This window comes from Crinia signifera, chromosome 6 (assembly GCF_055691185.1).
Source record: "Crinia signifera chromosome 6, ASM5569118v1, whole genome shotgun sequence".
In the NCBI taxonomy this organism is placed as follows: domain Eukaryota; kingdom Metazoa; phylum Chordata; class Amphibia; order Anura; family Myobatrachidae; genus Crinia; species Crinia signifera.
This window is the reverse complement of record NC_139222.1, coordinates 149,199,398-149,212,580: the sequence shown is the minus strand read 5'-3', so window position 1 is coordinate 149,212,580 and position 13,183 is coordinate 149,199,398. Positions and strand designations below refer to the sequence as shown.

Below are 13,183 nucleotides of genomic sequence, written 5' to 3'. Positions count from 1 at the left end.
ACCATTCAGGGGCTGAAAACGGGAGGGCGCACCCGCCGATTTATCGCTGGTGCACACTCCAATTACTGGCAATATGATTACTCAGCGACCATATTGTCAGCGATAAGTGTACCGTGTGTACACAGCTATAGGTCTGTTCCTGCTGGGAGAATGCAGTGGTCAGCAACATATCATGGACATCTATGCGCAGTACTCCCTGGATTTGTGCCTGTCACCTTTAGTTTAGATGGTAAAAGAAACCTTTCTTTTTTTTTTTTTTTTTGGCATATTTGATCAAATCATTTATGATTGGTCCTTTCCTTTCTGTCTTCATGCACAAAGCAACTTTTATCCCTGAGATGTTGATATATGGGGTATCTCGGCGCAGTCACATGAAATTCATGAACTCACCTGGTAAATCAGAGGTATTAGACTGAGCTTGGATGATGGGAGAAGGGAGACTAAAATATAAGCCGTCAGCAGCCGTTCTACTATTGCATAGGAATAGATACAGAAAAGCAATGAGTGTGAAGAAGGCAAGTTTAACCTGACCTCCAAGCGCAGTAATTACCCCAATGCAGTCTGATAACTACTGTAAAGATTTCCCTAGTTCTGCTTGTCATTCATCCATTGTCTCCCACCGTTCTACACACAAGAATACGACACTCCTATACTGCACAAGTGATGCTAATATACATGTACACTAATGTAAATAATGTCTGTATAGTATGGTGATTCCTGATGACTTTGGTATATAGAATCTACTGATCACGTACTGTAACTTCTTATGGAGGGGAGGCATATGATAGGGTGAGCAAGCAGCACGGAGCACTGCTCATGTCATTCTGCTATGTGTAAACCAAGATCAGTGATTTCTCTGTAGGAACTCTTAAGCGGTGTACACACGGGGCGATATATCGCTCAGTGTCCCGTTTGCATCAGAGACCAGAGATGGCCGCTGATGAAAAAGAGACTGCCGGGGGAGCCTGGCAGTGGAAATCAGCTGGTCGCAGGAGCATGTTCCTGCGATCACTACGGGGAAAAAACGTGAGCGTGCACCCGGCGATATATGCGCCGGTGCACACTCCCATCGCAGGCAATATGGTCGCTCAGCGACCATATTGCCCCGATATTAGCAAAAATCGCTCCCGTGTGTACACACCATTACTGTAACACATCCCCTTGTGTACATGATAACATGCACCTCATTAAAGGGGGAGGGGGTTACACTATCCCGTTACATAATACACAAATGTTAATATATATAAACAAATGTAAATAATCTGTAAAAATAGTGAGATCTGGTTACGTCACTTTAGTTTTTATCAGGAAAAAAGTATGTATAGCAGTAGTAATACACTCCCTATTGTATACAGGTCACACAGATCAGTGACCTTTATATCCATATAACTCACTCAGCCCACACACAGCCTTGTGTTTTATGTGGTGAGAATTCTCAGTGACTTCTAATAATATTTCCATTACTTACAGTGGGTAGTACATTGTTCCATATAACTTATACATTTAGTATTTATCTAATTTACTAGACCTCATGTTCTAAATAATGATGTGAGTAAATATAGGAATATAAGACTATTCCTATTGCTAATAGATTATATTTTCCATGATAAATGAATGCGAAATAGATACTGTAGATGTTCCGTGCAGTATGAGGGTATGGTTGGAGGGGAAGTATGAAGTGTTCCTTCCTACATATGAAGCTATAATATGTAGGAGACCGCTCAAGTTTATAGCATGAGTAATAAAATGAGCGTAGGCATATCATATGAAGCTACTTTGCTTTAATACTTATATTGGTGTGAGACTTTCTTTACACTATATTTTGTCGCAAGATTTCCCAAATACGCAATAAGTGAATATGGATGTATGGGTTTTGAAAGATTCCTTGTAGTCTGGTAATTTATTATTCACTTGAATTTGCTGTTAGAGTTATATTGATCAATGTTTCATAATTGCTTGTTTTATTTTTATTAAATTTTGCCTTTAATCCTTTCTGCGCCCTATTTTTCCCTAAAATTATTTATCTCACAGATTGTAATATCACGATCCTCTAATGAAAGAAGGGGATAAAGTGCACAAATAAGAGTGAATGTATTTTCTTTAAAACCGCTTTTCCCAGATTATTTGCTTCTGAGTTATAGAGCCGGACAACCACTACCCTCTGTCTATTCCATTTTTATATTCCGTGCTAACACCATGTAACATTTTTTTTTTTATTATTGCCTATTCCTCAAGAGTATAGAAAATGCAAGGTATTGGCCTAAAACTATGTTTTTGTGTCCTGGGCAGATATTTTTAAATGTTCTTATTTTTAAGGACATTTCTGATACTGGCTAATGAAACAATTAGTTAGCGCTCTAGATAATGATTTGGCAGCCTTCACCACAGATTAGAAAGATCCTGTAGTGCAAGGAATTCCCAAAGATGCTTACCAAGAGGGAGGAAAGTTGCTTGGAACAGCTTTATTGCAGTGGTTTTGGGGCTTCCTGTTCAATCACAATGCCAAAAACAGCAGTTGCTTGAGACATTGGCACAATGGGGTGCTTGATGTCCCTCAAAGTCCATATTTTTGATCCTCTTCATGAAAAAGTCCAGGAGAACATGGGAAAGTACTTGATGGAGCAAGGTATGCACTTTCACCAGCATATACAGGAGTTGGACCCCGCTACTAAGGACAGTATAATGACAACAGGATGGGAGACTACATCTGGGGCTTGATTTGTGAAATTGATGTACTGTATAACTAAATCTCTGTTACATTTCAGACATACGTTGATTTATTTCTCACGTTGTGTAAAAAAAAAATGGCAAATTTGTCCAGTTTTCATCTGCAATAGGAAAATGTCCTGGTCACGAAAGCAAAGTTTGAGGGGAATAAATACCATTTTCCATACTTTTGAATCACAATCAATTAAGAAACAGCACTTACTACCCACATTTTTATTATATATTTTTACATAGTGTAATGTGCACAAACCTGCTTTTCAGCAGCAATGAAAGCAGGATGTGTTCTATGTATCCTAAACAGCACGTAGTGTGAGTTATGTGTCCATAGTGGATCTGAGATCTGGGTATCTTTTACTCTACCCACTTAGATCTTCCTTTGGAGTTGGCAGATATACAATTGTTGGCTAAAAGATCTGCAGTGTACATATGCAGAAAAATACCAGTTTCAATAAGCTGTTGTGACACTTACTATACACCAGAAACCATGAATGAATGGAGGAAGAGCGAGGTTTGAACCATTGGTGTGTGATCACAAAACTAGCCTGCATCTTTTCAGCAGGGAAGACTTGGACAAATATTCAGCTGTGCTTCCAAGGATTCCTATATAGGGCCTGAATTAGTGTCAGATGCACCTGCATCCACGTCTACCTCTTTTACACATCACACGACGGCCATTTTTGCAAATGCTGCTACAAAGCCCTTTCCCTGGTTTGCAGCCGTGTGTCTGATAATGGGTCAACTCCATTATATTTCCCTTGCTTTCTGTGCAGAAATTGGAAATCACATATGCAATTTTGTGCGAACACACAGTTGGGTTGCATGCGCAGTAAAATCTAATAGGATGAAAATGATAAATTGCGATGTGGCACCAGTCTCAAGAGACATCACAAATGTAAAAACATCAGACCTGCTAGGCCCACCCACAGGACATTTATTTATATGATGCAGCCACGTACCTTCCTCCACAGTAATAATAGTTGGAAGTAAACATTAGTCCTATGGCCAGCCATGCTGAATCAATGCCACACTGCACTAACACTTTTGAAAAACATTACTTACACAAACCTTCCTGCATAGATCTAGCCACGTGATTACATTTATTCAGACCATCATTGCAATATGTAAAATTATATACATATCAATTAATCTGTATATATACTCTGCAGTTTTCCAATTAAACAAACCAGTTAGGTACAATATCCTGGCTGTTGGGATTTCTAGGGGTACATTTACTAAAGCTTCTAAAAATTAAGAGGTGATGCCCATAACAACCAATCACATTCTCACTAATTTTCTATGATGAAATTGTTAAATAATAGAAGGAATATGTTTGGTTGCTATGGGCAACATCACCTCTTTTCATTTTTAGAAGCTTTAAGAAATTTACCCCCTAAAGGTGCCCACACACTAGAAAGATTTTTTGGCTGATTTCTGATATATCGTCCGATGTTTACCGATAATAGGTCGAAAATCTACCGATTTCGGTCCGATGCGTGCTCCCGTGGATCTTTTGCTAAATCTTCTGATCTTATGTGCTGCATGAAAGATCAGGAGATTTAAGATCCATAGGAACGCACATGGGATCTTAAGAAAAATATTCTGTAAAAATGTGCGCTTGCCTGAAATCTTTTGTCCAGGATGGACAAAAGATTTCAAGGCTAATTTACGCGTACATCTTAAGATCACAGATCTTTCTAGTGTGTGGGCACTTTAAGTTCAGGAGACCAACAATGGAATCCTGATGCATTTTAACCCGACCCCTAACCCTTCACTTCCGCAGCCTGAGCTTTTTGATTGACAGGAGGTCTCATTTTAATACATACAGACTGGAGTTTGGTCAAATTAATTTTTACACATATTTATTACACAAAAGTTCTGGGAGAATATCCGTTGGATCGATGAGTCAAAATTGGAGCTTTTTGGTAATTCACATTAGCTCTGTTCTTTGCAGTTTAGAAAAAATTAAGCATTTAAAGGATACCATACTTACTGTGACACATGAAGGAGGCTTAATAATGTTTCTATGCAGGGTGCCAAGAAATCACAAGACTCTCAAGGCATTTTGGAGTGATACACACTACCAAGCATAAGAGGAAAACACTGATCTGAATCCTATTGAACATCTATGGAAAGAGCTGTAACATGCAGCCTGAAAAGACACACATCAAACCTGAGACAAATGGAGATGTTTGTTGAGGAAGAGCCAAGCAACCTGCTATCAGGTGCAGAGGTCTCATTGAGAGCTACAGATAACGCTTGATTGCAGTGAGTTGGGCATCAAAATATTAGGTTAAGGGTCCTATTGTTTTCTATGCAACCTTTGGTTGTTTTATTACTAAAATATTCTGTTGAATCCAAAATTAAATGCAAAGTCTGAGTACTGATTAAACATGGAACAGACAATACTGAATGACAATTCATTTTTTTAGTTATTTCAGAGAAAAACATTTTTTTTTTTAATTGAAGAATATAATTAGATTGTCTGTGTGTGGTAATATAAATATATAGATATATATCTTTATACTAGTAAGCCCGCTTAAAGCTACATTTCATTGACATTTAATGGGATGCGATTTTTTAGTAAGGTTCTAAAATCGCACATTATCGCATTTTTAGAAATCGGGATTTAAGCACATGTACTAAAGTAGAGAAAGAAAGTATCAGCTGTTACAGGTCATGTTTGAAAATTGTCAGTTGGGAGCTGATTGGTTGGTAGTTTTTCCCTCCGGTTTATCACTCTTCTGCAGCTCATCATTGACACTATCAAAGCCTTCATCATCTATTGATGTGAGTAGTAGGGCGAAATTCTTTGTTGGAATTGCTGTGCAGGGTCATGGTGGAGGTGGAACTATAACTTCCAACCCCTCCACATTTTAACCCCTGCTGTTCCATCATTTTGATGGTCTGGAAACTAGTGATACAATTAAATAGCACATAAAGATGTGAAGTGAGAAGTAAAGATGGCTCTGCTCAAGTGAGTTTACAATCTAGAACAGTGATTTTCAACCTTTTTACCTTGCGGCACACTAAATACGATTTTAAAATTGCCAAGGCACACCATGAGATCCCACAGGGCAGAACACATTGGCCCCTATAGGAAAAAAAGAAACCTATTGGCCCCCATATAAAAGAAATCACACTAGTCCCCACAGGTAACAAAAATAAAATACATTGGCCCTTTACATGAAAAGAAGAGACCAGTAAATAACAGTTGAACTGGTGGTGGCTGTAAACTGGTTTGGGCATCTCTAGATCTGGGGGCACACTTGAGAACAGCTCAAGGCACACTAGTGTGCCACGGCACAGTGGTTGAAAAACACTGATCTAGAAGGTTTCAAAATGAAAACCCTATATATCCTGAAGAACATATTACACAATATGAAGATTGCGATCGTAAACTGAGAACTGAAAAAGTAATTCCTAATGCAATCAATGCAGCAGAGCTGGTCACAGGTGAAAATCACTTCTGCTGTTGAAGGAGTTAAATATTACATTGTTTTCTTTATTGTATGTTATATGTGTATATTTTATGTATGTCATTAATTATGGTTAGTTATCAAAAATAAATGTTTATATATTTTTATTAATTGTTCTGTGGAAAAAAATTAATCCTTCCTCAAAACTGCAGTTTCCTTTCTTTTTATGCATTTTGCACTGCCCTGCTTCCAGTGTATACAGTTCATCAGCTGTTCTATGCAGAAGATGGAGCACAATGCATGCTGGGAATTGCAGTTTCAAAGAAAGAGATTGCCTGCATCTGCAATGACCAGAGAGAGACTGCTCCCAGAATTCTCTTCTGAAGGATGCCGAGCATGTGCAGTGTGATGTAGTGGAAGCCTGGCTGCAGATTTATGATCCCAGCCCCTGCTTTTTGTGGTTGGTATTTTGTACTTGATATTTCTGTTTTTATAGATAATGAAATGAACCGTCTGTGGCATGTCACAGCTGGAGCTCCTAGTCTTGCAGGTACCTCTGGGAGATTAGTAATTAGGTACACTGTGATTTCTCTGTTGCATTATATCGCAGGTTGTTTCTCGATATTTGAAACCCTAATCTGTATCTGTTTGCAGAGAACAGCTTTCTGAAAGAAGGAACTGTGTCCGCTGAAAGATCTGACTGATGTTTGCCCAAGGATGTGTTTAATGTAATAGCTGGATGCGCAGTGACTGAAGGAATTGCGAGGAGGTGAGTCACAGCCATGTCACTTGGTGTCATGGGCTTATTTTGTCTACTCATTTATTTTGTATGTGCCACCTTAATGTGAGCAGGAGCGTTAAACTGATGCCCAAACCATATATGGCATTTCTTCAGGCCTTTTTTTTATTTATTTTTGCAGCCATTGGACTCATCTGTGTCTAATCTAAAGCAGAGGGCATCCCTTTAGGTCCTCCTATACCATCTCTTTTATATGGCTATTACACCAGCAATGCAAACTTAGGCATTTTTAAGGCGGTATTACATATACTAAAAATATATCAGGTTACCTATATATAATGTAAAAGAGAAACAATCTAAATTCACTTACTGCAGGAACACATTTTGCTCGTACAAACAGTAAATATTATTAAAGTGGGTTGGTGTGACAAAACAATAGTACCAGGTGCCAAAGATTAAAATGAAAGGATTTATTTAAACAGATAAAATAGATGAGATATAAATAAACATGAAGAGGTTCTTACCCCTAAGGGTATTTGGAGCCGGCAAGGATGGAAAAAGGCAGGGATGCAGTCTGGTCGTGCACCCTGCCCAGTCTCCAAATAGCTTAGCACTAGGTAGGTCCAAAGAGAGGTCCTCAGTCAGCAGTGACTGAGGACCTCTCTTTGGACCTTCCCAGTTTACCATCCTTGCTGCCTCCAGGGGTGAGAACCTCTTCATGCTTATTTATATCTTATCTATTTAATCTGTTTATATAAAACCTTTCATCTTAATCTTTGGCACCTGGTACTATTGTCACACCAACCCACTCTATCCATAAATTCTAAGGTCTGAGGGAGACCTTAAAGTGACAAAGTTTAAGGTTGCCATAAGAAGGAGAGCAGGACACCACCACTCCAACGCCTTTTTGAGTACTTATTAATCAACTTAGGCTTTTATAGCAAAATGTAATAAAATAGCTGACTTTGGAAACGTCAGCATGTGCAGAATGTTGACATGTGGATTACCTACTTGTCTTTTAATTTCACTTCTCCCTGAGAGGCAAAATATCAGAGGGGGGCAGGGACAAGGTTGACATCACTTGGCCCCGCCCCCATGCCACAAAACTCCATGATTCGCGGCCCATTGAGAGCCAGCAGGGCTTAAATTATGCTGCTATCTTTGTGGACCTGCAATTTGTGGTAATTGAATCAGCGGGGAAGGGGGGGTGCAGGGGTTCTTGCCAGCAAACGTGAGACTTGCCCACCTTCCCGGTAGGCAGATCCAGATTTTCGGTAGCCTCCCGGCCATTCCGGGAGGGTAGGCAAGCCTGGTTCAGGTTAAGGTATGGGTGCGAAGGCTAGGCGCTAAGGAGGGGAAGTTAGGCTTAGGGATAACATTACTCACCGGCAGAAGCCCTCATCTGCTGACTACTGGACCTATCAGATCAGGTAAGTCACCACTAGACAGCCAGGGACTTCAACATTATAATGTAGACAATTCATCAGTGCTGACATGGTGAATGACAACATGGTCAATGTCGATAATGTGTGCATGTCGACATTATGAATGTTGACAAAATATTCTACACCCCTTTGTGTACATTGGAGCTTGGTATGCTAGAATTTATCCTTTTTATTGGTGAAAGAGATGTCAATGATAAATTGGCTTTATTTCCTTGAACTTGCACAATTGCATCTTTTACTACATACATCATTTTATCTTTATACAGATGTAGCAGGTCTCATCCTTGCAGGGGCTGGCGATTCTATTGCCAGCCCCCGCCAAGGGGCTTGCGAGCCCTAGATGCACGTTCGTTCTGTGGCAACGGAGCTCCCCGCCGCCGTCTGCCACCTCCACGGTTGTTATTAACACTTTATTTTTACCCCTACTACATAATCCTTCTTTTTAACATGGAGATTTTGCAGGAGCGATTCTGTCTTGGCATCTCTGGGGTCTAAAGGTGCCCACACACTAGAAAGATCTGCGATCTTAAGATGTGCGCATAAATTAGCCTTGAAATCTTTTGTCCGTCCTGGACAAAAGATTTCAGGCAAGCGCACATCTTTACCAAAGATTTTTCTTAAGATCCCATGTGCGTTCCTATGGATCTTTTGTTAAATCTTCTGATCTTTAATGCAGCACGTAAGATCAGAAGATTTATCAAAAGATCCATGGGAGCGATTATCGGTAAACATCGGACGATATATTGCCCGATTTATCGGAAATCGTCCAAAAAAGTCGTTCTAGTGTGTGGGCACCTTTTGTCTAATACACTAATTTATTATTTGTGTTGTTTGTTTTATTAAACATATTTAAAAAAAAAAAAGACGAGTCGGCCAAGTTCTTATCTGCCATCAAATTCTAAGTTAAAATGAAACATTTATCCTTTCGTTCCAGTTATCGCCATCGGTTTCCATGGGCTGCCAAGAGGTGCACGCAGTGACTTTATTTGCATTCGTATGTGGAACGGCCTCCATATCAGGTCTTTTTGCTGCCACTCTTCTCCCACAGTGGAGACAGATGAAACTTTACACTTTCAACAGGAATGAGAAGAACCTGAGTGTCAGCATGGGGCTGTGGGTGAAGTGCACCCGTTTAGAATGGAGCAGGGAGTGCATGATCTATGATACACAGTGGTACGCAAATGTGGATCAGCTGGATATCCGTGTTCTGCAATTTGCTCTTCCCTTCAGTATCCTGACAGGCGCCGCCGCTCTTATATTATGTCTGACTGGCATATGTAACACCACCTTCAGCACAAATGTGCCCAGTCTGAAACTTGCCAAGTGTCTAGTCAATAGTTCTGGCTGCCACCTAGTGGCAGGAATGTTATTTATTTTAGCAGGTGTTATGAGTATGACTCCGTCCACCTGGGTGATATTTTATAACAATGTTCTGAACAGCAAATATGGGCCGTACTTCACCTATGACATTGCTGTCTTTGTTGCCATTGGAAGTGCCGGGGGAATGTTCTTTACGGCAGGCTTGCTGTTTGTGTGGTACTGTAACTGCAAATCTCTGACCTCTTCATATTGGCAGCCACTGTATTCACATATCCCAAATATGCAAAACTACATCCCTCCATCATATTCCTCTCATTCCCACTTGTCAGCCATTGATATGGACTTCCCTATCACCTACACTGTTTAGCTACAAATGGTGACATGCTAGAGCTTTCTTGCTCCATGTAAATAGCTTACTTATGGGAAAACATGTACTAATCTTGAGTGATAAAATGGAGAGTGATAAAGTACCAACCAATCAGCTCATACCTGCCATGTCACATGCTATGGGCGGTATTCAATGTGAATACCGGCGATGTGCAGCGAATCCTGTTTAGGATTCGCTGCACATTCGCCACTGGTCGCCGCGTTCCGGAGCCTCGCCGGCTCCGGTATTCAACGAGTCAGGGGCTCGCTGCCCCTGACCGGCGAATATGAGCTCCTGCAGCGAACGCCGCAGGGAGCCTGAGGACGGTGGCAGGCAGGGAGATGGAAGCACAGGCTGCCCCCCGGGGGTGCCAGCAGGGGACCGGGTATATTCAATACACCCGATCATGAATATGTAATGATCGGGTGAAGTAAATATATGAATATCTAATGAGCGGCTCGGCTCCGGCCCCCTGCTGGCTGGTCTGTGTAAAAAAAAAAAAAAAAAATGTTTAAATTAAATATATATTCATGTGCTTACAGCACATGAATAAAAATAGCATGCCCCTCCTCAGAATAAAATTCCAGATTTTTTTACACCAATTGTAAAAAACAAAACACTTTATTTTAAAAGTTCACCTTCCACTTCACCATAAAAAGATAGCGATTACTACTCGGTGAATCATGGCGAAAAAAACCTTGAAATGTATTCGCCATCTGGTCATTGAATAGGGTGATTCACCATTTTAGTCAGAAATTCGCCTTACAGCACAAAATCGCCATAAAAACCTGGCGAATCAGCCTCCTTGAATACCGCCCAATGTTTGAAAAAAATGAGTTAGGAGCTGCATGGTTGGTGGTTTATCACTCTCCACTTTATCTTTTCCCCAGGCTTAGGAAATTTAGCCCACAGTGTTTTATGTTGCAATACAGTCTAGCATTGTAAAGAAATTTTGTCACTGCATACCTTACAATATGCTAAAATCAAAAAGATAGATAAAATAGCCCATGCTGGTACTAATGTGAGTGGAATAGGACCACCTTCCCATCTCCACATAAACGGATATGTGCTGTGTGTGAAGTCTGTTACGGTATATAATACACATATACAAGACCTTAGCACTTTGGGCCACCCATAACTATAGCCCAGCACACCTGGGGGAAGTTGTTGTAATGACGTTCTCACATCACATATTGTAGACCACAGCATGAAAGGTGCTTTGACGTAAGATGGCTGATTAATGGGTTGGAAGGACAGAGATAAGAATTCCGGAGCCATAGATGATTACTATAGCAGTGGTGTGGGTTTACCATGATGGGTATTGTGATGGGAGAACATGAGGGGGACATGAAAATGTTAAACAGATACTAATGATGTCACTTTGTGGACAAGTGTCCTCTAAACTTAGACCCTGCACACCCAGCCAGTTACATCTCCACCCATTTTAATATGTAAATAGAGGGAAGAATTCTCACCCAAAGATATGTAATCAGAAATGCTGGTGCATGGTGCTGAGATGGCATGACATAAAAGCTGGATAGCTATTATGTGCCAGATGTACTAAGCTTCAAAAGTGATAAAATGGAGTGTGATAAACAGCCAGCCAATCAGCTACTACCTGCCATATCACAGACTGTGTTTGAAAATGGTCAGGCAGGAGCTGATTGGTTGGTTGCATATCACTCTCCATTTTATCAATTTTTATCACTTAGTGCAACTGGCCCTCTGTCACATCCTATTTTAGTTGCCAACAAGCACTAGCTATCTAATAGCAGAGAGATCATGACTGTTGTGGCCATCGGGGTCTCTGACAGATGATTACATGCCTGACTCTAGGATGGTGTACCGTGTGAGTGATGCTGTGCATGGGATCACAGCCTGTCCCTAGAAAAAGATTGGACTTATTTATTAGAGGGGGAAATTTTTTTTTTTTTTTTTTTTTCATATTCAGGGCAAAAACTGAAGAAGGGAAAACAGGAGCTTTCATCAAGGGAATGGATGACATTCTGAATGTGTGTTTGTGTGTATGTGGGTTATTATTTTAATTAAAACCACACAATTTATATGAAGTAAAATTTTAGATCAAAATATCATGAAAGATATTATTAATGGGGACTTAACTTAGTTTTTAACATTTTATTTTCCTTCAAGTATTAGTAGTCGGTTTACTATTAGGTGAGGGTTATATGGAAAGAAGAGCTGGCTAATTTTCTCAATATATTACTGATCCCTTATTGTGAAATAGAATCTCCAAAATAAATGCATATGACGCTTTAGGGAAGAGGTTAATGACTATACATCTGAAAGTGATAAATAGGTAATCTTGATCTGAGTCAGTGACAGTGTAGTGATGTGGCCTAATAATTTGGCAAAATTCTCTGAACACCTGAATTAAGTTTTCTGTCATCAAACAAGATAAAGATGGTAATATTCACCCCCCTCCGCAACATTATATTATTTATTTTATTTTAAGTTACAGTTTAAATACTAGTGATGGGACTATTAATGGATGTGTCATAAATGTACAATATATATTTTTTGTAATTTAGATTGTACTGCCACCTGTAATACTTGCTTAGTTGTATATTTTAAAATGATAAAATGTTTCTTAAATTGACTATCTGTAAATGAAAACTCGGGGTTTGATATGCAAATTATCTCAAGATAATATTAAACAAACTTTGTTTTTCTTTCTTGTATGCTGTATATGTGATATTATTTGTAACCATTCCACTTCAAATAAAGTCCACGTTGTGACTTGTTTCAGTGCTCTCCTTCACCCACAGCTATTACTTTACAAATGTAATGTTCTTTTAAATCTGTTCAGATGTCTCTTGATGGGCTTAATCAGACTCTGAACATAGCATGTTGCACCTTGGTTCTGACACTGTTGAAGTGTCCTGCTATCAAATAGGGGATTTCTATACTTCCCATAGCTCTAAATAGGCTACATGGCTGATACGCCTGCACCTGTATTACCTACATATGTATGCACCTGTTTTTCTGTTAATGTCAAATAATAACATTATATTGGAAATAATCACCAAAGTCACATGTCACTCGTATTATTCTTGTACTTGCATTTAATCAGTTACTAGTTACTGAAAGATGTAGAGCTATCTTTGGCCAAATCTTAATATACTTTCAAGTGCTTTATGTAATCTTTAAC

The 13,183-nt window shown here is 39.6% G+C and overlaps 1 protein-coding gene across 2 annotated transcripts; it reads left to right on the top strand.

Annotated features, from left to right (window-relative positions):
• The first annotated feature begins 6,448 nt into the window (after positions 1-6,448).
• LOC146008380 (claudin-12-like) lies at positions 6,449-12,775 on the top strand. 2 transcript variants are annotated; one of them, XM_083147592.1, is made up of 3 exons: positions 6,449-6,603; positions 6,798-6,912; positions 9,262-12,775. In XM_083147592.1, exon 3 carries the CDS (start codon positions 9,280-9,282, stop codon positions 10,012-10,014), a length of 735 nt encoding a protein of 244 aa, XP_083003718.1. In that variant the 5' UTR covers positions 6,449-6,603; positions 6,798-6,912; positions 9,262-9,279; the 3' UTR covers positions 10,015-12,775. The 2 variants fall into 2 exon arrangements, with proteins under 2 accessions (XP_083003718.1, XP_083003719.1); XM_083147593.1 differs by having other exon boundaries at positions 6,475-6,693.
• Positions 12,776-13,183: the final 408 nt, after the last annotated feature.

Bases quoted from the DNA above. Each gene is read 5' to 3' on its own strand.
- LOC146008380 (XM_083147592.1), top strand. From the start codon at position 9,280: ATGGGCTGCCAAGAGGTGCACGCAGTGACTTTATTTGCATTCGTATGT.